This window comes from Lygodium microphyllum, chromosome 30, assembly GCF_053477565.2.
Source record: "Lygodium microphyllum isolate KBCC chromosome 30, Lygodium_microphyllum_v1.1.10, whole genome shotgun sequence".
NCBI classification, from domain to species: domain Eukaryota; kingdom Viridiplantae; phylum Streptophyta; class Polypodiopsida; order Schizaeales; family Lygodiaceae; genus Lygodium; species Lygodium microphyllum.
In genome coordinates, this window is record NC_141164.1 from 18,424,109 (window position 1) to 18,448,879 (window position 24,771).

The following is a 24,771-nucleotide window of genomic DNA, read 5'->3' on the forward strand; positions in this document are numbered from 1 at the left end:
GTTAGTGATGTAAAGTGGAGGTAGAGTCAAGGGAGTATTACATATGCTACTGCATTGTATACCATGAGATGAGGGCGATACCACTACCTCATCCAATAATATTCCATATCACTATGATAAATCAAGGAGTATAAAAACCACAAATACCTAGGGTGTTCTTACAAATTCCCACCAATTACCTACTTCTCCAAATCTAAGCAGATAACTTTACAAACATCCTCATGTTACAAGAGACATCCCCGATGCATAAAACAACCACTTCTTCAACTTTTCATATGGTTGTTTGTTTTTATCTTTATCATATTTTGGTAGTGATGTGTATGAGCACACTTGGAACCATTGAGGTACTTTTTTTCCCTTACTAGGAGAGGCACTATGTTTTGAGCTCTCAAGCTTGTTTCTCTCCAAGACGTATGTATATCCATGCAACCCTAAATCCAATGTTTGGTATTAGAGTGGGCATTGACTTCATGGGTAGTTTTCTTGAATACCCTCTACTTTATCTCCTTCAATTGGGATGAGATTTAACAAGCATTCTGGGTCCATTGCAAGCCCCATTTGCATGGCTATCAGTGATTTGAAGGCTGTTCTATCTTTTATGTAAAAGTTTTTATAGTGGTCATTTTTGCATGTAAGGGCATCTTAATATCTACTTTGTGTTGTGTTGTATAGTGTGTTGGTTTTGTACAGATTTTCCTCTAGACATGCAACTTTTGTATCAAGTATAGTTAATGGCCATAGCAACTATAGTATACTCAATTATATTGGGATTGAGGACAAGTCAAAGCATATATGATGTATCATATATTTATTGATGCAAAAGAGTTAAGGAAGCTATTTAGGGAATTGATATACATCCTCTTGTAGTTGTGAAACTTGTAAGCACAAGAGAAACAAGTACTATTAAGGATGTTGCATATTCCAATTCTGTTATTGTTAATACTATAAAGTATCACCACCTACTACTAAGAAAATTTTCAAGGATGCCAAGAATGCAAATACTCATACCTTGATTATAAAGAAAAGTATCATAATTCCACACATTCACTCATGTAAAATAGCTAAAGATGCTCAAGATACTCTTGCACCCTTGTATCAAGAAAGAAATGAGGTGTGTATTAGTTACATGCATAAGCAATTAGAGAGTGAACACATGGATAAAGGTGACTCTATAGATAGTTTTTTTATAAAGATCAAAGATCTTAAGGTGCAATTAATTGCTAGAGGTGAGATTTTGGCAGACAATTCACTTAAATAGACTAATCTCAATGGTCTTCCTAATTCTTATCAAAGTTTTGCATCCACTCACCGTTTGATGATGAAAGGCAATCCCAATTCTTTGTCATTTGAGAAGTTATTTTCTATTTTTCTATAAGAAGACTAATGTTTTAGAATAGAACACCAATATGTAGTGCCTTATACACCTCAACAAAATAATATAATTGAGAAAAAGAATAGGTCTTTTATGGAGATGTCATGATGAATTATCAAAAGGCAACAAACCTTGACCACATGGAATCTATTAGATTGTGATGTGTGCAATATATACACACACACACACACACACACACACACACACATATATATATATATATACATATATACATATATATATACATATATACATATATACATATATATATACATATATACATACATATATACATATATACATACATATATACATATATACATACATATATACATATATACATACATATATACATATATATATATATATATATATATAAAACAAATGTCCTATCAAAGAATTGTAGTTGATTGCTCCATATGATGCTTGGCATGGAAAAAATCCATATATTCTTGACTTGCGCGTTTTTGGTTATTTGCTTATCACAAAAATATGGATAACAAGATTTTGAAATGTATCTTTATTTGTTACAATTCTAAAAGTATGGTCACAAGTTATATCAACCACAAACTAAGTGTATTTTGGTCAATCATGATGTCTTCTTTGTGGAAGATACTATGTATTCTTTACTTTCATGTACCAAGTAGATTGATATATGTGTGTAGAAGAGTCTATTTGTAATGGAAATGTGAATGATACACTCATTGATGAGGGAGCAAAGATTAAGAAGTCAAGCACTATGCCAAAATGACTAGTACATTTATAATATGATAGTATATTAGATGCCTCTTTGTCTAGTAGTACTCATTCTAGCTCTCATATTGCGTTTTATGCATCATGTTATATACTAGCCCTTTCTAGTATGTGTGATGATGAGCCTTTTTCACTTGAAGAGGTGCAAAATTAAAAAAAATTAGATGGATATTGTGCAATATAAGGACGATACTTTATCAAGAATAGTCTTTGATTCATGTGACTTGCCTCTTGGCAAAAAGACCATTAGTACTAAGCATGTTTATAAGTTGAAACATAAGCCTAATGGTAGTGTTGATCACTATGAGGCTAGACTTGTGACAAAGAGTTATGTTTGACAAAGAGCATTGACTTTGATTAGACATTTGATTACACTTGCCATATGATGACAATACATAGTACTTTGTACATTATTAGCTCATAATAGCTTGAATATACATCAATAGGACATCAAATTTGCCTTTTTGAATGGATAACATACTACTTTGTGTTGAATGCTATAATATAAGGCTAGACCTATAGCAAAGAGTTATACTTGATAGAGGGCATTAACTTGATTACTAAACCTTTACTTACACTTGCAGATAGCATTTTGTGCATTAATAGCTCGTAATAGTTGGAACATACATTAGTAAGATATTAAAATTGCAATTTTGAATGAATAACATACTACTTTTTAGTTCTAACAACACATATATTGCTGGTTTTAAGGCTAACCTAAATTCAACTTTTAACATGTCTAATTTAGGCCTATTGATTGTTTGGGCATTTAGCTTAAGCAATATGACAAAGACATTGATATATGCCAAAGAAAGTGTATCAAGCCATTATTGTAGAGATATGGAATTGAAGATTCTAAGCATATCACTACTCCTATAAGGACAAGTTTTAAGTTGACCCTCATGGTATTGAAGACTACTTTGATATCTATCTCTATCAATAGATTGTTGGATGCTTAATTTATGTATGCATCATGAGACCTAACATTTAGTTCACAGTCTCACTAATGACCAAGATTAGTACAACCAAGCCACCAAGAATTGATAGGCAGAAAACAAATGCCGTTATTTAAGTGCCACTCAACACCTTGGACTGTTTTATTCAAGGAGCATAGTTCAACTAAATTTTCGTGCTTTTTCACATTCTAATTAGACTATTTGTTGCCATACTCAAATATACACAAGTATGTTGTTTTATGCCTAGCAACTCATGCACATTGATGTTGACCAAGTAGCACGCCACTTCTTATTGTGAAGTTGAGTACATGGCAACTCTCATTGTATGGTTAATTATATTCAATTTAGAAGCCTTTTGGCTAATATGAGCATTGGACCTCTCTACATGAGAAATTACCTTTGCCTATGTGCCAATGCAAGCCAAACCTTACAAATCTTTTCAAAGAGGCTTTGCCTTGTAAGAACTTTGAAGCTTCAAAGATTTCACCTTATTCTCCTTTGTGGATTGATCATATTCCATCAATCTTAGCACCATCTATACACATGTAAACTCTCTTTTCTTGCATGGCAACCAAGGGAAATTTTGTTACCGTACTTCGATAGTGATGTGTATTAACACTTGGGACCATCGAGATTTTCTTTATCTCACTATAAGGTTTTACCCCCTAACCTCATATAATTGCCCATTCACTCTAGGAAAAAAATTAGCCTTGTGAATCTTCTACATTGATACTCCTCAATATACTTTGTGTTGTAAGCTCTCAATCCTCTCTCTCCAAGCTGTGTGCATGCATTTCTACAACCGTATATCCAACCCCTCTCTCTCTCTCTCTCTCTATGGTTGCAAATATTACAGTATCATACCACATTACCATATGTGAAATGGAGATAGAGTTCAACTGGTATGGCACATGCTACCACAATGTCCATCATGAGACAAGGGTGATATCACTACACCTTGCAACAATGCTTTACAGTACTACAATAGATCATACAATATAAGGACCACAAATGTCTAGGATACTCTTACTTCAACTTAAATACTTCAAGACACCCTTCTAAAGACGAGGAGAAAAACATCTCCAAACCCACCTAGATAGAGGTTGCTTACAAACTCTCCCGTTGCAATCCATACCAAGTCCCAAACTCCCCACCTAGTTGGCTACTACTCCAAATCTAAGCAAATCACTTTACAAGGGGTCACCCTGGACAAGCCACAACCCTATTTTGGGGGAGGCATCCCCAACCCTTGCGACAAACACTCGCCCTCTTCACCAAAAAAAATGAGTTACACCTACCAAGAGATGCTACCAAGATAGTTTTGGAAACCCCGCGCCCCCCCCCCCCCCCCCCCCCCCCCCCGCCTCGGGAAGGATGCTCCTCCAAATCTAAGTAGATCACTTTACAAGGTGTCACCCTAGAGCAAGCCATGCACCTATTTTGGGGGAGACATCCAACCCATGCGGCAACCACCTCACCCTCTTCACCAAAAAAACAAGTCACACCTACCAAGAGATGCCTACCAAGATAGTTTAACCTCCCCACACTAACTCGAGGGAGATATTGGGATGAGTAAATACTACATTAGGCATATGGACATGACTACATCTTAACTTAGGCTTTTGGAACTTCACTTTCTTTTGGACCCCTATGGGATGTAGCTACTTGGCCAGTCTCAATCAATAGTAGTAGACAAGCTTCTTTTATACATATGAATAAGGTATGTAATATCTCCTTTTGCTGTCTATGTTCAACAAAGTTCAAACAAACATGAGCAGTACATGCTCTGACATCTGGACTTCAGTGTAATACATATATATAATATGCTACATTCATACTACATTTTGGAACAGCAACAAGCCAGTAAACTTAAAGTTTGGCTGTGGAGAGAGAGAGAGAGAGAGAGAGAGAGAGAGAGAGAGAGTTGATCTTGTTTACAAAGACAGAAGAAAGAAAGAAAGAAAGAAAGAATAAAGAACTATTAACCTTTGCAAAAGGCCGAGGTGCCCTGTGAGACTGTGTATGTTATAAAACTACAAAGTTAGCAAACCAGCTCACATCTAAAAGATATTGTGAGCCTGTGTAGGTTATGATACGTAAAAGAGCTATGAAAAATCCAGATAAAGCTCCTATGCCTATGAAATGACATCTTTCAATTTTCCATTTCCTGCTTATGGGGAAAGTGTTGGCGAACCTCTCCACCACCTCTTGGGTGGGTAGGCCAATTAGTTTTAAAAAACTAGACAGGCAGATTTACATCAGAAGTGTAAGATTTGGGAAAAAACTTGCTCAAAAGGGAGCATTGAAATTAAAAAGACACCAGTCCATGATAGCACAATGTCATTGTATAATTTACATGATCAACGTAGTGGCAGTACAATGCCATCTAATTGGCCTTGTTTGGTTGTGCTGTTGCAAAAAGTTTAGATGACCCGAAAGGCAATGAGCCCGACAGATACACTATTTACTGCCAACTGTGAACATCTAACAGCATTTGGTGATGTACAAATCTAAATAAGCATATCCACAACAGTTTTATTCAATCTTTCTCCAAAAACATGTCTAGAGAAGTTAGTTTCCACATGCTGCCTAGCAGAGATTCCCATTTCCTTCGCTTTCTCAGGCTCACAAAGCAAGACATTCATTGCACATGAAAAGCTTTGCGGTGTAGGCTCACATAAAAAACCTGTAACATTGTTGACAACACTTTCCTTGGGCCCACCACTGTTACAAGCAATGACAGGTTTTTGGGCAGCCATGGCTTCAAGTGGGACAATCCCAAAATGTTCATCCTGCAAACATTCACTCACATCATATCAAAATGCAAAAAGAATGTCTTTTTTCTTGAAGAATGATCATCAAGACTTGAGGTATCTATCAGTAAAACCCTTTGTGCATTTATTTTTTAAAGCTCTCAGCTCTTCTAAAGCCAGGAGTTTTGCCTCCTAGCACACTGACAATTTTTTTAAAAGTTTGAGTACTCACTGGGATTCATAGCTTTTGTGGGATGTGACTCTTGCTTTTTCCCTCATTTCAGATAAGAGCAAGCATCAAAGTGTGAATGCAATTCCACATTGTCTACTTTAAACAGTATCATTTGTTTAGCACGGTCAACATTAAGCACAATCTCTACTACCTCAGCTTGCAATCCGCAGTTCCACGCCCTTAAAGCCTTTTTCTTTTATCAACAAATTGATTAAGAGAAGACTTTTGATCTGCATTTGAATTCATGCTTACTGAAGCAGATGGAATACAAAAGGATTCGCAAAACATACCATTGGAGTATAAAGAAGGCAAAGACAAGCAGCTAGTAACTCATTCCTTTTTGAAGTTGAGCATGACGGCAAAAATGTCACATTCTCACTAATTCCTTTGTCTACAGTCAGTTGTTTGAGTTCTACAAAATAATCTTGATTTTCTTTCAGACGCTCATCGTAGCCCCCTGCCAAACATAAACTCCGTTCTTTCAACTGTAGCTTTAGAAAAAGAAAATAGAACACTTTTCCAAAAACTGGAAATACAAACCTGCAATAACAAGCTGCAATCCTTCTACACTATTATATGCCAAAGCTCCATTTCTTGACTTGTGATGAAGCAGCAAAGCAAATGCTGAAATAGCTAGACCAATGTTCTTTTTCCGTTCAAACCGGTTGATGGACAGAAACATGTGGCTAGACAAGAACAATAATGTTGCTGTGAGTATCTTTTTTATCTTACTGGATCAAACAAAGATCAAGGGATGATGTAGTACATAAAGAAACATGTGGCTAGACAAGAACAATAATGTTGCTGTGAGTATTTTTTATATCTTACTGGATCAAACAAAGATCAAGGGATGATGTAGTACATAAAGAGCTCACAAGCACTATTACAATCCAATCTTGACACATATCATCATCCCTCATGTAATAGCACTAAGAAACACAAACATCAAGGACAGAATGTTCAAGAACCAACAACTGCATTTTGCACCTTGTATTATCCTCAATTTGGGGTTAAAATCTGTTTCTAATAAACAACGCACACATCAAAAAGAGGAATTATACATAAGAAGCAGCAATATTACTTTTGCCCTGTTGATGGCAGTCTGCCATTGATGGGGAACTGATCTGTATTTACAGCTGGATAAAGGACTCTTGGCCTAATCCCCATTGCGTGTAAAGTTGCAAATGTTGCAGCAAATGTGGCTGCAGTGAACATACTATTTACCAGCACGCAATCTGCCATCCCTGTAAATTAGCATCATTGCTTGTTAGAATATTTAAAAGTAAAGCAAGCTTGTGTGCTGTGCACACCTTCAAAAATCTCAAAAGTTCAACTATGTACTCTGAAAAGCCGCCTATCATTACATGTGCTATTCATAAATTTGGCCATCATCCTTGTAAAGTTAGCTGTTTTAATCTGTACAGTTGGCCCTATGTCTAGCATATAAGCACCATGCTGACATTTGCACTATATGTCAGATCATGTTTATTGTTTTAACCTGTACAGCTGGCCATGTAGCTGGCATATAAGACCCATGCTGATACTTGTGGTGTATGCAGACACTTTAGCTGACACTCTGCTGTCCTTATAGTGAGAAATTCCCAAACGAGAAGTCCAACATTATGAGACAATTGAGAATCACTATTAAAGGCATTCCATGTCATCCACCTATGCCAACAGCCTGACAGATGGAACAAATAGAAAATGATTGAATCCTCTAGCCTCTTCTCCCGAAGTGCCTCATGGGATCCTACCAAGGTCATCAGGTATAATCCGTCCAGAACATGGACTTAGTACAGTATCGAAAGTACACAAAAAGATGTCAGATAAAATCTATTGTTTCGTACAGTCATTAAAAATACATAGAAATTTAAGGGTTTGCCTAGTAAATACTACTATTTTTAACATGAGAGTGGCTGTCTATGAGATAAAGTGTCACAAGGCATTATCCACCCAATACAAATACAATTTACAAACCACAAATGTCTTTGCTCTAGTTTTCAATAATGAGTCATGAACATCATAAGACTCCAGAGGTTGAGACAAAATGTAAATCCAAGTCTCTAGTCACAAGTAATTTCCAAGATCCAATTTCATTTATAATATTGAAAATATGTACAATGAAAAAAAACAAAAAGAAATTGAAGGCTAAGACTCGATCTGAGATGTGTGTAATGCAAAGGCTTCATGAACAAGCTTAGGCATTGTGATAGGGGTAAAGAATATAGATATATAGGTAGAGGTAGGGGAAGGGAAAGAAGAGGAGGTAAAGGAAGAGGAAATAGAAACAGATCTACACATAGGGGTTCGGGGATGAAACATAAGAGAAAGAGGAGAATGTAGAGGTAGAGAGAAGTGGATGAAGGAGATCTAAGTCAAAAGAGTAGAGGAGCTCATAAGAGAGAGGTAGAACTTAGAAGAAGAGGAGGTGGTAAATGAGGTACAAGTAGAGCTTAGTGAGGATAAAGAGGAAAAGGGTAAAGCCAAAATCCAGTTTTTAAAAAACACCAACTCAAAAAAAAAAGGACAAAAACTAGACAGATTGTACATGTCCGACCGAACTGGATGGATTGTACTATATGGATCCGTCCACAGACAGAATGCAACCCTAGATCCACTCCCTCAATGGAGAATTGCTAAAGCCTAAGCTATGCCTTCCACATTATAGAGATAAAACACCACATCTTAGAAGGCACAAGGCATGAGCTAAACAAGTGCATGAATTGGTCTTGGTCCTCGAAGAGGAACCTCCCCTATCACTCTACATACAAGCTCTTATCTGAGAAAGGAACTTTAAGAGTTCAACCAATCAATAAATGATGCATTTCTACTTGCAAACCCTGCTGGCTTTCTCCACTGCCCATTACTTACCCGCATGACATTCAAATGCAAGCCACATGTCATCCATATGGACTTTTGGTCTGTTACTGAGTTTGGATGGTCTTTTGGATCAGTTTTCCCACAGATATAAGTAGCATGCGCCAGAGTTTTTCCCAGGAATGACAGTACTATGTGGCAATTGGGCTTGTTTTGGAGTCACCTTCGGACACATTCCATTGCACTTGGCAAGGTTCAAGTGGACTGCATCAGCACAAGCCTTTGCCACTTTTGCTTTCAGGTAGCACAGCGAAAAATGAGACCACCAAAGATCCACTTACTCAATGGAGGAATGCTAAGCCATAGCTTCCACATTACAGAAATAAAACACCACATCTTACAAGGAACATGGCACAACCTAAACAAGTGCATAAATTGGTCTCGGTCCTCAAAGAGGAGAGCGTCCACTATCACTCTCCATAGGAGCTCCTATTTGAGATTTATGAGTTCAAACATTCATAAATAATGCATTTCTACTTGCAAACCCTGTTGGTTTTCTCTACCACCCATTACGTATCCTGTATCCTGCACAACAATATGGCAGCTCTACTTTATTGTGCTACCTGAAAGCAAAACTCACAAAAGCTCGTGCTGATCCACAGTCCACTTGAACCTTGCCAGAAGGACTGGAAGTGGTCTGAAGATGTCTCCAAAACAAGCCCAATCATCACATAAAATCTGTCATTTCTGGGAAAAACTGACACCTGCTACTTATATCTCTACCAGAAAACTGATTCTAAAGACCATCCAAACTCAATAATACAGCAGAAGTCCATATAGATGACACACGGCCTACATTTGATTGTCACATGATCAGGTTGCCTCTCTTTGCCTTGAACTACGCACTCGCCTTACACATGAATGTTTATCATCTGTGATGATGTCCTCCTGCTTCATTGTCATCAACTCTGCAACCATTGCTCTAATACCATAAGAAGTGTGTGCATTTTGCATAGCAACTCAAAATGGACACAGATAAAGGAAGAATGATGAATCTATGTATGATGTCTCAATAAATGATGTAGAATTGGTGGGTCCGGGTTCCTTTTATGGGCAAAGTGGGACACCAGTGCAGAACCAACTAAACGGGCAGACATCCACCAAAGAAAATATAGCATCAACACGAACGTCAAATCCCGCTTGAAAGCCAATGTATCTAACAGCCTTAGCCATTTGATGCCCAAGTGAACCCCCAAGAGTAGGAATATATGACAAACCATTTGATTTGCACCAGTTGATCTTCACTCTTGCTATTATACAGAAAATCTCTAGAGCTAGGCCAGGTCTCTCTAACCTCGCAATATGATCCTCCACGTACAATTTTGTCATGTGTGGCCTAACTGGGAGCCTCAAGCCTAATTGGGCCTCAAGCCTAACTGGGAACCTCAGTCCTAACTGGGAACCTCAACCCTCATGCACCTGTGGCACAAGATCAAGATCTACAAGTGGCCATGCTGATGCCTGATGGAAACAGAGGTGCGATGAACAATCAACAAGGTTCCTTTCTGAAGACATCTACAACACTGTTCCATAAAGGAATGAACTCTAGATGAAGATCTGCCAGGTCTAATCTGCTCGTGAATAAGATGGTAATAAACCCCAATCTGGTTGGTCCTCAAATGGAGGGTCAAGTTCCAAGCTAAGGCAATGGCTCTCTGGCGATTGGAATAGACTGTGGTAAGCATTGCAATCCTAGGAGTGCCTAACTCTCGCAGAAGCTCGCAAAGATGCATGACCTCAAGGTTAGCATCGAAGGTTAAGCAATTCAAATATTTGACTTTGACTTTCCTCCTAAATCATAGCCTTTTCAATCTTACGATAGACTAGTTTGTTCTATGAAGGACTATTGTATTTGTTAGCTGTGAGCATGTGGCATTTTAACAAAAAAGAAGACAATTCATAAAGAAGAACTAAAAATAAAGAAGAACCATGCATCTAGTGACATTGGCATGCACAAATCCTTTTTGTTTCTACCTTGTGTCTATTATAATAGTTACCTTCCATTTGCTTTTCTGTATTTTCTCTCTCAACAAATAAGATCATTCCTACATAACTTAAGGTCAATAAAGGTGATCAAATCCATAGGAGAACCATCAAAATCGATAGTGGTCTATTGCAAGGAAGATCCACCACCATATTGTTGGATTGTTCCCTAAACCTCTCATGAGCATTATGATTGTTTCATAATGTTATGCATTTAGCAACTGATGGAGAAAAAGGTCCCAAGAAGCTATTTGTTCAAGAGTTGCAACAATCCCTTATAGGACACCTCAACACTCGTCTTCTTCAAGAGTATAGGCTCACTTCTTCTCAAACCAGGATTGTAACAAACCTTTTGTATATCAATTGCTACCAAGACATATTGGCTCAATGATTCCAAATTAATTTGATGCTCATGTACTTTGAAAGCCAATTTGTATTATTTGAGTGTTTCAAAATATGATTAAATGTTCATCTTTCTATTTACGGGTGGCCAATGGCCAGAATACCCTACAATTATACTTGGGTCATCATTGACGAGATGCCCAAAATATTAAAAGTTTAGTCGTACGGTCAGATTGACCAGAAAGCTCAGATGACTAAGACTTTTACACTCAGATAGTCACATTAACTAGAAGCCCATACAATGAGTGGTTTTAGAAAGCGAAACCAGATGCTCATGATCAAAGAAACAAACCTGTGAGAGAAAGGACAAATCGAAGCTCAGCTGAGAGTACACAGTTGATAGTGAAGAGAGCGTAAGAGTAAAGGCGCGACTCCAAATGCAATAATCAAAAGAGTGTAATGTACAACTACAAAGTACAACACTTAAACCTTAGGGTTATTAATGTGTGTCCACACCCAAAAGGTGTAAAACACAATAAGTGCCCTAACTATATAACATAAGCACAAAAAATAAAGGAGAATAAAACTCGGGGAGGGGGGGGAGGGGGGGGGGGGAAAGAGAGGGAACCTCTCATAAGGAGAGTAAAAAGTACCCTAGTATCCTACGAGAATCACTGACACTCCTCTGTGGGCATAAGCACGAGTCAAACCCAACAAACCCCCCTAGAATGAAGAGTAATCAATATACAAGGATCATCATCTACCAAAGGAGATCAAATTTAAAGCATTGCGGAATGCTTCAAATTTATCACGAGGAAGAGCTTTGGTGAAGATATTTGCCACATTACTGGTGGCAAGACAGTAGATAAAGCTGATATCTCCTACATATAGCCTCTCTTTGACAAAGTGATAGTGGATCTCTATGTGTTTCATGCATGCATGAAACACTCGGTTCCGTGCCACTATAATGGTACTCTAACTGTCGGTAACAAAGAAGAAGCCTCCGTGACAAATATATCAAGATCAGCCAATAAATATCTGAGCCATACACACTCAACTGTGGTAGTGAAAGTTGCTTTGTATTCAACTTCACAAGACGATGTGGCAACAATGGATTGTTGCTAAGCCAAGAGATGCAAGATGAGCCAAGAAAGAAACAATTTCCACTCATAGAGTGGCGTGAATCAAAATCACTGGCCCAATCTAAATCATTGTAAACATGTAGTTGCAGTGGTTCCCCCTTGGCATAAAGGAATCCAAGAGTCCTAGTCCCCTACGAGTAACGAAATACACGATTCACAGCTTGCCAATGTGACATGCGTGGACTGTGCATATATCTACACAAGGCTGAAACTACAAATTGAATATCTGTCCTTGTGTTGCATGAATAAACAAGACATCCAACTATTGGAGCACACGCATGGATGTCAAACAAATCACTATTATCATGCAAGAACAACTTGAGTCCAAGCTCCATTGGTGTGCAAAATGGCTTGCAGTCCTGTAAGCCAAACCTCTCAAGAAGTCTACCAATATATCTAGACTCTGACAATCTAATGTCTCTAGCATCATGAATGAACTCAATGCCCAAATAGTAGTGCAAAGGCCCTAAGTTTGCAATCTCAAAAGTTTGCTGCAAACTTTGTTTGAATGCTGAAATTTGATCAGCATGTGTCCTATGAGCAGAAGATCATCTACATAAAGACATATGACCCCCTCTTTACGTACATAAAGAGTAGACTTTGATGAATTGTTGACGAACCCTTGGCTAAGTAAAAAGGCATCAATTTTTGTATACCAAGCTCGGGGAGCTTGCTTCGAATCATACAAAGCCTTTTTCACCTTGCATACCAAGTGTTCAAATCCGTCGACTGCAAAACCAATGGGCTGTTGTACATACACTTATTCTTGAAGTTCCTCATGTAAAAATGCAATCTTAATATCAAGTTGATACACAATCCAAGCATGATGGGCAGCCAAAGCAACCATAGACCGAATGGTAGTCATATGGGATGTGGAAGCAAATGTCTCCTCATAGTCAATGCCTTTCTTTTGTGCATAGCCTTTGGCCACAAGCCTGGCTTTATACTTGTCAATGGATCCATCTGCATTCCTTTTCACCTTATAGACCCACTTTGTACCCATGGCTTTCTTCCCAACAAGCAATGCCACTAAATCCCATGCTTGATTCTTTATGATAAAATTAAATTCAGCTTGCATTGTTGCCATCCAATGTACACTTTGTTGTGCATCCTCAAAACATTCAGGCTCCTGATCATCAAGTGTATGTACTGCCATAACAAACTCCATTAACATGATCATGTAGACAAGCTTCTCTTCTAGTACGACCAGCAATAGGAGCATCCAAATGACTATCTTTCATAGTCTACAAGTATCATCTAGGCATCTGCGTAGCTTTCTGATTGTGCATAAGCTTCTGTTGAATCTCAAATTCAATATCTTGCAGAATATTCAGATCAGTCATCTGAATATCTGCATTGCTCAATGGAGCAGCTGGCTGAACATTATGTTCATTTATTGAAGCTCCAATTGTATCACCAAAAGAAATGGGTAGCAGTCCTTCAAATACATCACTGGTAGCTTGATATGTACCAAAACCAGCAAGGGATAAATCTGATTTTTCATCAAAAGCCACATCCCTACTGGCAAATACTTTCTTGGAGACAGGATCATACAATCTATATCCTTTGCTCTCATTGTTGTACCCTACAAAAATGCATTTAAGAGCCTTGTTGTCCAATTTCTTTCTTAGTACCTGGGGAATATGAGCATACGCAAGACACCCAAAAGTACAAAAATGTCCAACAAAAGGTTTCCAGCTGTTTCAAGCCTCAAAAGGCGTAACATTCTTTAATGCCTTGGTAGGGCACATGTTAAAAACATAGCAAGCACACATTAACTCCTTCCATCCAAAAACCATGTGGCAAAATCTTTGCTTTCAACATACATTTGGCCATCTCCATGAGTAACTGATTCTTTCTCTGTGCAACCCCATTCAGCTATGGAGTATATGCAGTAGTGTTCTGATGGACAATGCCTTTCTGCTTCAAAAAATTATTCAACATGGAAGACATGTATTCCCCCCTCGGTCCAAATGGAGAGTGCAACCAAATTGACTTTCAACAAGTACAACAAAAGCCAAAAATGCATCATACACTTCTGACTTTTTCACCAATGAGTAGACTCAGTAAAAACGCTTAAAGTCATCAATGAAAGTGACAAAATAATAACAACCACCCAATGACTTCGTCTATATGGGACCATATACATCCAAATGCACAATCTGTAATCTGGCAATTGCCTTAAAAGCAACATCACGAGAAAACGAGAATCGATGCATTTTTTCCAAAATGCATCCCTCACATATATGCTCAAGAGGTCTCTCCAAGAGAGGTAAACCATCTAGCATTTGTGTACACTGTATAAGCATCAAATTGCCATGGTTGACATGTCCCATACAAGCATGCCATAACTCTGCCTGTGACATAGCAGGAGTAAGAGTAGATGCTAAATAGACCGATCGATCAATTGAATAAGTATCTAACTCATAGAGTCCATGACATAATGTGCCAGTCAAAAACAATGTCATGAGTTTTTTATCTTTGATCATACAATTGTCATCATCAAATGTGACTTACATACCACACTTTGCAAAAGAAGAAATGGACAACAAATTCTTCTTTATGCCTGACACAAATAATGCATCTTGTAAGCAAAGAGTAGAGCCATCAATGGCTATCAACACAATCTCCCCAATACCTCTAACAGTGTAAGATGCATTGTTGGCACACTACACACACTTGCCAACAGGAGCTACAATAACAGAGGAAAACAAATCCCTGTGGCATACAATATGCCTAGAAGCACCGTTGTCAAAGAACCAAGTGCCAACATCTAAGTAGAGCTAAATGCTCTATCAGCCCAAGAAGAGTCATAACTACAAGTGTAGAAACAATAGTCACGGTCTACAACAAAAGATATGTACTCAGTAGTAGTAGAAGGTGCATCAGAAACAGACATCCCTAACTCCTTGGCTATACGCTTCTTACATTCTGTGATGCAATTACTTAACTTTTTGCAATAGTGACACTTGCCCTTCTTAGCTTGTGTGCCCCCTATTTCTTGTTGCTCTGTGAAGTACTTGAACTCCTAGAACTTCATGGAGAATTTTTAGACTAGCTATCCTTGCCCTTTTGCCTCACCATAAAAGTCTACTCAGAGGCTATTACATCCACCCCATTGTTCTTTCTTGTTTGCTCTTCTTCTAAGAGCAAACTAATCAATTGAAGGAAAGTAAGTGGCTGCAAGGAATTTCTCATGGTAAGATTTAAGGCCGTATGAAAGGCCAAATAAGAGGGCGGCAATGCATTCAAAGTAGTAGAGATCAACTGTGCATCCGAATAATACTCATCTATATTCATTAGCTGCTCACACAAGTCCGAATTTTATTAAGATGATCTTGCATGGAATCACCTTCATCCATCTTCACATTCTCGAGCTCTTTCTTCAAGAAAGAGATGTGTGTCTCATTTTTTCCAGCAAACATCTACTCAAGTGTCAATCATGCTTCTTGTGAAGAAGCTGCAAACTGTATGTGCAAGATAATAGACCTCCGAACTACCAATGCAATCAATGACAATGCTTGGGCATCCCGTGTGTCCCAAGTCTTTTGTACTGCTGATCTCTAGGGGAGTGGCTGAGTTGGAGCGGGCTGAGCTGGCCTTGGACCATGTCCTCCTAGAGGAGATATTGTAAGAGCCACAACTCCAAGCCGAACTTCTTCACCACTAACATAATCCCAAAGATTCTTTGCAATCAGCACATTTTTCATCATGAAAGACCATAGAGAATAGTTGTTGCCATCCAATCTATCCTCCTTGGATACATATATGAATACGTCACCTTGTCCCTGATTAGCCATGGTAAATGTCACTGTTCAAAGAGCATAAGAGCAAAACTTAAAGCTGAATCAGCCTGAAAATCTGAGAATTTCTAGAAATTACAGCAAGCACCACATTGTAATTAGCAATTCTGATCACACTAACAAAACTATCCAATGTACATGCTGTCCAATGCACTAACAGTGTTTAGCAGTACAAAAAATGCAAAAGCCCCAAAATTTTGTTGTCCAAAATGCACAAATTCAGTCCACTGTAGACTTAACCCTGATGTACATTTGCCAATGTCTGAGCTGAACCAAAAAGCCCCAAATTTCTGGCCCGAAATTCAAGATATCTCTGCAATAAATGTGTCCCAGACACGTGTAGAAGCAGAGATAGTCTACCCATGCAAAAGCCCCTTTTTGAAAATTGATCTAGATAAAAAAAATGAAGAAATTTCTCATTTTATCTCCTTTATGGGCCGACAAGGCTGACCAGTGGTGAGCGGAACAAGGCATAGTTAGCTCTGGAGGCGGACCTATAAGCGCAGCAAGTGGTGGCGCTAGTGGGCCTACTGCTAGGTGTTAAGAAACCCTTCACCCACAGTTTGCGATTTTTGTATTTCTGCGTTTTGCATTTAGGGTTTGCAGCCCCAAAAAGGGGCTCCATCCTAGACTGATTGTGCCTATTTATAGGCCACTCTCTCATTCATTCTTTACAGTTGATTCATTCAATCCGTCACCTCTTCTCTCCAACCTCTCCACTACCCTCACACCCCTTCAGGAGGACATTGCGGTTTGTGGTTTGTGGCTGTCTTCATCATCTTACTTGTGCTACCGCGCCCTTGTTCCCTTGTATCACATTCACTCCATGATTCAGAACTTCATCATCCCATTCATCAGAGTTTCTTCTCTCTTCTCTTCTCTTCTCCATGTTTGCCAAGTTCACTCTATGTTCTTCCCCACAAACCCTACTATCTCGCTAGCACGTCATCCTTTCACATACTATCAGAGCCGGATCTGCTTAAATAGTGGCAAAGATCCTCCACTCTAGTGAAGGCAAAGACCAATGGCAGGTTCAGTATCCACTTCTCTTCTTCTGCTACACCAAAATCTCGTTTTTGCAAGTTTCAAGTGTTTTCAGCTTACTGCCTACACCCCTTTCGCGGAGGACATTGCAGTCTCAGCTGTCCCTTGCTGTCATCTACAATCTCTGGCGCTTGTTTCCAACCTTCCACCTGCAGTTTGCAGCTGTTTACAGCAAAGCAACTGTTGTTGATCACTCTCCAATCAGAAAACAATCTCGTTTTTGCAGATTTCAGGTATTTCAGCTTGCTGCCCACACCCCAGACGCAGAGGACATCATAGTCCAAGCTGGCCATTGCTGTCTACAACAGTCTTGCGCTTGTTTCCAGTCTATCATACACTGTTCGGAGCTGATTTTAGCATGCTGACTACTACTGCTGGTTTTTCCTACTTTTTTAGTCTTTCTCCCTCCTTGCCTACATTTTTAGTCTCTCTCTCCTCACCTGCGTTTTTCTATTGGTTGCAACCTCTTACTGCTGGTCGCATCCTCCTCCCACCAACAGCTTACTTCCAGCCCTTCCATTGCCCTCCTAGCCCTTGAGGCGGACATTACAGTTTATGGTTCGTGGCTCACCTCTTCCTTCTTCAGCAAGGCACACTAGTACCCATAGCTCCTTTACCAACAAATGACCAGACTACTAGGTGCTCCTACTGTGGCATCACTGGACACACCATCGATGCTTGCTGACTTCAACCTTTCCTCCCCACCCCTCCGAAGTATATGCGTCTTCCACCAGGCACTCCTTGTGCCACCTCTCCTTTCTGGGCCACAGAGATCGTCCTGCATCGGCTATCAGAGTACTATGCTCAAGGCAATAAGACGCATCCGATGCGCACTAAGTCCTTTCGACCACATGGAGGATCAATTGGCACTACGACCTCTTGGAGATCGTCGCAATGCCAACAACAGTCTTCTCCCACTTATTTTCAGGTACACCGGCTTCCACGACCTACAGATCTGTAGTCCGCTCCATCGAGAGACAATGATTGTTTGATACCGTCTCCTCATCAATCCACTCCTTCGAGAGATAGTGGTTGCTTGACTCCTTCCTCTTCTTCGGCTACCCAATCTGCTCCACTAAGAGACAACGACTATTGCCCATCTCTTGCTTATTCTAGGCCCCACCCTCGACTACTCAGGTTTGAGAGGCCACCTCTGGGAGTTCTTCGGCACCCCAAATACCTTCTTCGGCACGACCGGTGGCACTTTTTAAATCATCAAACATTTCGGAGTTTGTGATCCATGAGTTTTTGGATTCCCTATCCACTTCATAGGGGGATTCAAAGGGAGATGTTATTTCTTTGCCCTCAGAGGGGATATCTACTTTTTCTTCGACTTTAGCGGGAGCCCCTCCAGCTCCCACCTCAGAGGGGGAACCTACTCCACATGAAGTTCTTCACCCATCCTCTACTTTCTTAGGGTGGCTGTCTTCGACCAATGATCCTTCTACTGATATCCAGGATCTTTCGGTACCACCTAGATTGGGAACTCGAAGGTTCAGCTACAACTTGGTGACAAGGCCTTCGTATTCCTTCCAGCATGCATGCACGGAGCTAGTGGCTTCTCTCCCGAGAATGAGTTTCGAGTTCTCTAGTTCACTCTGTCTACTATTCTTTGCTGCAGGTTACCTTTCAGGTGGAAATCTTGGATCTTAGGGATCCTCTACATCTTCTTCCTCCTCTTCTCTTCTTGCCTTGGTCACTTGGTCAGCATGGAGCCACCTCCTAAGATCGAGTAACGGGCATATTCTTATGATTCTTGGCACCACACACAGTCCGACATTTCTTCTATGCATTGCATGTTTTCATCATCTTTGTACTAGGGCGCTTGGACAAGTGAACAATTTTCCCACAAGGGACACTATCCAAGTGGCACCTGATGCATGAGCATTCTTCAGCATGTAGCATTGCCTCTCCACCTCACTCGTCTCTTGTTCCCCTTTTTGGGCCTAAGAGGGGGTGTTGAGAAACCCTTCACCTGCAGTTTGCGTTTTTTGTGTTTCTGTGTCTTGCGTTTAGGATTTGCGTTTACGGTTTGCAGCCCCAAAAGGGGGCGCCATTCTAAACTGACTTTGCCTATTTATAGGCTACCATCTCATTCATTCTTTACGACTGATTCATTCAGTCTGTCACCTCTTCTCTCCAGCCTCTCCACTGCCCTCACACCCTGTCACAGGTGGTAATACTTTTGTAGTTGCTTTCCATATTTACTTATATGAATTTTTTTTTCTTCTTTAGTTGCTATTGCTTTTTACCCCCAGAGTTCTCTTGCATTAAGTCGGGATTTGAAGAATAGAATGCTAGTGGTTTGGGGCTGTGTGCTTAGCCACTGGAGATGGTGCATGACAATGAGCCTGGCCAAGACAGAAGATACATATGTGAGAATGCTCACGGAATAAAAGTCACCGTAAATAAGCCACATTACACTTTTTGATGTGGTTGCAACAATAAAAGTTGCTCAGAACAACTTGAGGAATGCAGGAGTCACCATCTCTAAAATTTAGGGAGTTACTATTTTTGGACCCCAAGATCTATTCGCGTCATTATCTTCGTTTTTCCACAAGGATTAATTCTCTGGTCTATGCCGGATCAAATTTTGCACCGATCATGGAAAATTTTAGACGAGAAGGTTTAAACGAAAAAATTATTACATGTATGCCATGTGGCACAAATTCCCAAAAGAGAGAGAGAGAGAGAGAGAGAGAGAGAGAGAGAGAGCATTAAAAAGAAACATAATAGGCATAAGGGGTAGATCTGAGAATAAAGTTTTGAGGAGCCGAGGGCAGATTGATGCAATTTCATCAGCTATGGAGAGTACTTCTTCATCTCTAACTCATGTACGGAGGTAGAGCTTGCTCCCTCTGGTCAACTCTATCTCTATTCTCAAAGGAAATGCTTTCCTAAAAGGGATGTTGTTTTGGACATGCTGGACAATAAGAACAGTGAATTCAGAGATCTGCAAATTGCAATTCTGCACATGAATCATTGAGTTTTGGTCACAGAAAATGCTTTCCTAAAAGGGATGTTGTTCTGGACATGCTGGACAGTAAAAACAATGAATTCAAAGATCTGTAGACTACAATTATGCACATGAAACATTAAGGTATGGTTACACAAAATGCTTTCCTAAAAGGGATGTTGATCTGGTCATGTTGTATTATTCTTATGCAACTGGGATTTACTCAAAAAATATGAAAACCAACTGTTCACAAGTTATGTATTTTGGAACATTTCATTTTTGTAATTTTCCATCCTTTAATTGATAAAAAAATACCGAGAGGGGCGCCACTCTTCGGGGCCAATCTGGTGTTGAGCGAGGAAGTGAGGTCTCTGTTTGTATGTGTGTAAAAAGACCAGGTGTTAATTGAAGGAACTATCGCTTTATGTGAGTCATAGACCGGTTTCATGGTTCCATCCTCGGGATTTGAATTCCTTTCTATAAGAATTTAAGCTCGGACAGTTTTGGGTGAAAAGGCCATACACACAGATTTTACAAAGATTACAGGACTAGAGAGATGGCAGACATGGATAAGGGCAAAGGAAAACTCCCCCATGAAGAAGAGAGTTCTTCTTCTGCTCATAGACACCGAAGAGAGATTATTGGTGCACAGGCATCAGCACCTTCTAGAACCGAGATTGAACCATAGAATGAGGAGCAAGAACAGGAGGCCTTGTTTATGGCACAACTCCTCGGTATGATTGGCTCTTTCGAACAACTTGTAAAGAATCCTTGCATGCAAAAAATTTTGAAGTCACATAATGAGGATTGTCACGCTGAGTCATCACCTCATACCATGGAGCACTCAAAAAGGCAAACCTCTAATGTGCATGAGCATGTGGAAAAGACGCCAAACATGGAGACAGGTCCAGTGCAACAAGAAGCACAAGCACAGGATCAGGGAGTGAATGGTCAAGGCAATTATGCACAAGTGGCACAGCACACTATTCCTCCTCAATTCACTACTTATCCTGGTTACTTTGGTGGTGGGTCAATTTTTCAAGCAATGGTTGGATTACCCATGGGTTATCAGGGATACTTGCCTAGAGGGCCACCACGAATGATGCCTATTGAGGCAGTGAACCCACTTTATGCTAATATTGGTCTACAGCCCGGTTATCAGACTTTGCAAGAGTCCTTATTTGATGCCTGGAGTACAAAATGCAATGGCTAGTTTTTTTCAGCCTAGTGGACATATGGCAGCTAAGACAAGTGAATTGAATGCTGATAATGCACCTAAGGGACTCCCCTTTTTACAGCCACCTATCTATGACAACCTGACACCAAAAAGTTCAAAGCCTAGAGACTATAAAGAGGGTGGTCATGCAATAAAGTTTGAAACCTTCAATGGTATGCAAGATAAGCTGAAAGCTTTGACATTTATACAGCAGTTTGATGCAGCTTACACTGGAGGGAATTTTACTGAGACTTCTAAGATGCGGAAGGCTGCAACTTTTTTGAAAGGTAATGCTTTGCAGTGGTGGAACATATTGTTGATGCAAGGATATGCACCTGCCACTTGGGTCCATTTCAAACAATTGTTTGCAGCCTCATGGTTAACTAACACGTTTAAAGTAGATGTCATGACTGCATGGCATAAATTGGACGCGGAAAATTGTACGGATTTAGAAGAGTACAATAAGAAATTTTGGAAAGCACTTTTTCCCATGAGTTCTTACAGGATAGTGCCCCTGTCAGAACAAATTGAAAAGTACTGTTGCGGTTTGCCCGAAGCCATCAAGGATTATTGTACCAAGACTAGGATTACAAATATGGTACAGCTAATTGAAAATGTTGGTGTGGCAAATGCATTGTTGAAAGGAAAAGCTGACAACTTTAAAGGCACTGAAAAGAAGGATTCTCAGTTTAAGCAGAATCCTGGCAATAAGAAGAAGCAATTTCCAGGAAGGACCAACTTTACAAAGAAGTCTTTTTGGAAGAAAAGATTTCAGCAGCAATCCCTGACTTCTTTTAAACAGGGTAAAGGACAGAAGAGGCCACTTTTTGGCAAATCATTTGAAGAAAGAAAGGCCATATTGCTTCTAAGTGCCCACAACAATCTTCTAAAGATGAGGAGGATAAAGATGCGCCAAGTAAAAAGAAGCCCAACATTGACTTAGTGCCTAATATGGTGGGAGATCAATCAGCTGATGATGCTATAGAATTGTGCAGAGCTTGGAGAAATATTAGAGATTCCACAGTGCTTATTTTCTTTGATCTTGGAGCTCATGCAAACTTTATCTCGCCAGCATTGGCAGCTAAGCTAGGTATACGTCCCGAGGAAATGGAACCAGTTGGACAGGCTGATTTGGCATGCCCAGGACATACTGAACATGTCACCCCTATTATTGGCAAACTCTGTATGCACATTCAGAGCTATGTGGACACAAAGAAGTTCCATATTATGCCTTCAGAGGGCTATGATGTTCTGTTGGGTATTCCATGGTGCCACACGAAGCATGCTATCTTGGATACTTACAGCAGAACGATTACTCTTATACATAAGGCCAAGACTCATGTGTTAGATGTGAAGCTTAAAGGAGAGTCTGTCCCAATTGTTTCAGCTTCTACAATTACTTTTGTAATGAAAAATCATATTTCTGCATACTTGGTTTTTGCAAAACAAGTTAATGAAATTGACAGTAATGTGTCTGTACTAGATGATAGTAAAAGGGCTTTCTTGGATAAATTCATTGTACTATTTCTAAGATTCGTTACCAGGAGAGATACCCCCTGAGAGGCTTGAAGATCATACCATATATCTTATTCCAGGGACTAGTCCGCCCAATAGGCCACTGTACAGGGTCAGTGCAGCGCATCAGAAAGAGATTATGGCACAGGTTAATGAGCTTTTAGAGAAGGGACTAATTCAGCCCAGTAGTTCTCTGTTTTGTTCACTTGTGTTGCTAGTTCAAAAAAAGGACGGCTCTTAGTGAATGTGTATTGACTATAGAGCCTTGAACCAAAAAAGGATTAAGAATAGGTTTCAGATTCCAAGGATAGATGACATTCTTGATCGATTACAGGGAGCAAGAATGTTTAGCAGGATTGATTTGAAAAGTGGGTACCATCAAATCAGAATCAGGCCAGAGGATATCCATAAGACTGCTTTTAGAACAACATTTGGTCTCTATGAATTTTTAGTCATGCCGTCTGGATTGACCAATACTCCTGCTACATTTAACAAGATGATGGATAGAATTTTCCGCCCCTATCAAAGTTTCGTTGACACATTCTTTGATGATATGATTATCTTTTCAAAGAATGAAGAGGAGCATAGAAAACACTTAGTTACAATCTTTAATGAGCTTAAGCGTAACAGATTGCTCATTAATGGCAAGAAGAGTGAATTCTTTTTGGAAGAAATTCACTTCCTTGGGCAAATAGTTTCTAAAGATGGTGTGAAGATGGATCCTGCAAAGATAGAACCAATTGTCTCTTGGGCAGACTTGAAAATTGTTCATGATGTCCGCAGTTTCCTTGGCCTATGCTCTTACTACAGAAGATTTGTAAGACACTTTGCAAAGATTGCTTCTCCTTTACATGCGCTTGAAAAGAAGGATGTCAAATGGCAATGGACTGATAAAGAGAAATCAGCATTTAGATGTTTGTAGGGGAAAATGACTACAGATGCAGTACTTATTTTGCCAGATCTGTCTTAGCCATTCGTAGTGCAGTATGATGCATGTGGAAATAGCATTGGTGTTGTATTAATGCAGAATGGCCGAGTTGTGGCATACGAGAGTAGAGTACTCTATCGTTGAAAGGATTTATCAAATTTATGAGAAAGAGTTATTGGTTGTGATCCACGCACTTTCTAGTTGGAAGTACTATTTGCTTGGTGCTGATTTTGTAATGCAAACTGATCATCAACACTTAGATACTTTCTCACACAGGCTAAATTGTCAGAGAAACACATGCGTTGGGCAAATTTCTTATCTATGTTTCATTTTCAAATAGTGCATGTGGAAGGTAAGAAGAATGTAGTTACAGATGCTTTATCTCACAAACCACAAGTGTCAATTGTTTCAATTTCTTATCACCATGAATTGGATGATATGAAAGAGCAGTATGCTGATGACGAAGATTTCACTGAAATCTATGAACATTTGATCAATGGCCAACATCATGATCATTATGATTTTAAAGAAGACTTTATCATGATGCATGGAAGACTATGCGTTACAAAACAGTTAAGGCCAAAAGTTTTATTGGAAAGTCATGCTCCACCGTATGCAGACATCATGGTATCAATGCTACAATCAAAGCGATAGAGGCTTTCTTCTATTGGCCAGCCTTGAGATGTAATGTTGATGCATATGTCAGATCTTGCCTTGTACGCCAAAAGATCAAATTTGATACATAGAAGGCACCAGGGTTATTGCAACCACTGCCTATTCCAAAAAGACCAGGGAAAAGTATTGCCATGGATTTCATTTTTTATCTTCAAAGAACTTCTTCAAGGAATGATGGAATCTGAACTATCATTTGCAGATTCAGCAAACAAGCACATTTCATT

General features: G+C 39.5%; 1 protein-coding gene and 1 pseudogene across 1 annotated transcript in view; one reads left to right on the plus strand and one right to left on the minus strand.

Annotated features, from left to right (window-relative positions):
* Positions 1 to 5,348: 5,348 nt before the first annotated feature.
* LOC148009594 (UDP-Glycosyltransferase superfamily protein) overlaps positions 5,349 to 24,771 on the minus strand; it is a 111,413-nt gene continuing 91,990 nt past the window's right edge. Inside the window, exons 6-9 of the mRNA XM_087673310.1 lie at positions 7,148 to 7,310; positions 6,607 to 6,752; positions 6,357 to 6,523; positions 5,349 to 5,873 (exon numbers count right to left, since the gene is read on the minus strand). Coding sequence (XP_087529436.1) covers positions 5,592 to 5,873; positions 6,357 to 6,523; positions 6,607 to 6,752; positions 7,148 to 7,310 — 758 coding nt within the window. The 3' untranslated portion in view covers positions 5,349 to 5,591. The remainder of the gene's footprint in view (positions 5,874 to 6,356; positions 6,524 to 6,606; positions 6,753 to 7,147; positions 7,311 to 24,771) is intronic.
* On the plus strand, positions 21,109 to 22,372 carry LOC148009595 (uncharacterized; annotated as a pseudogene).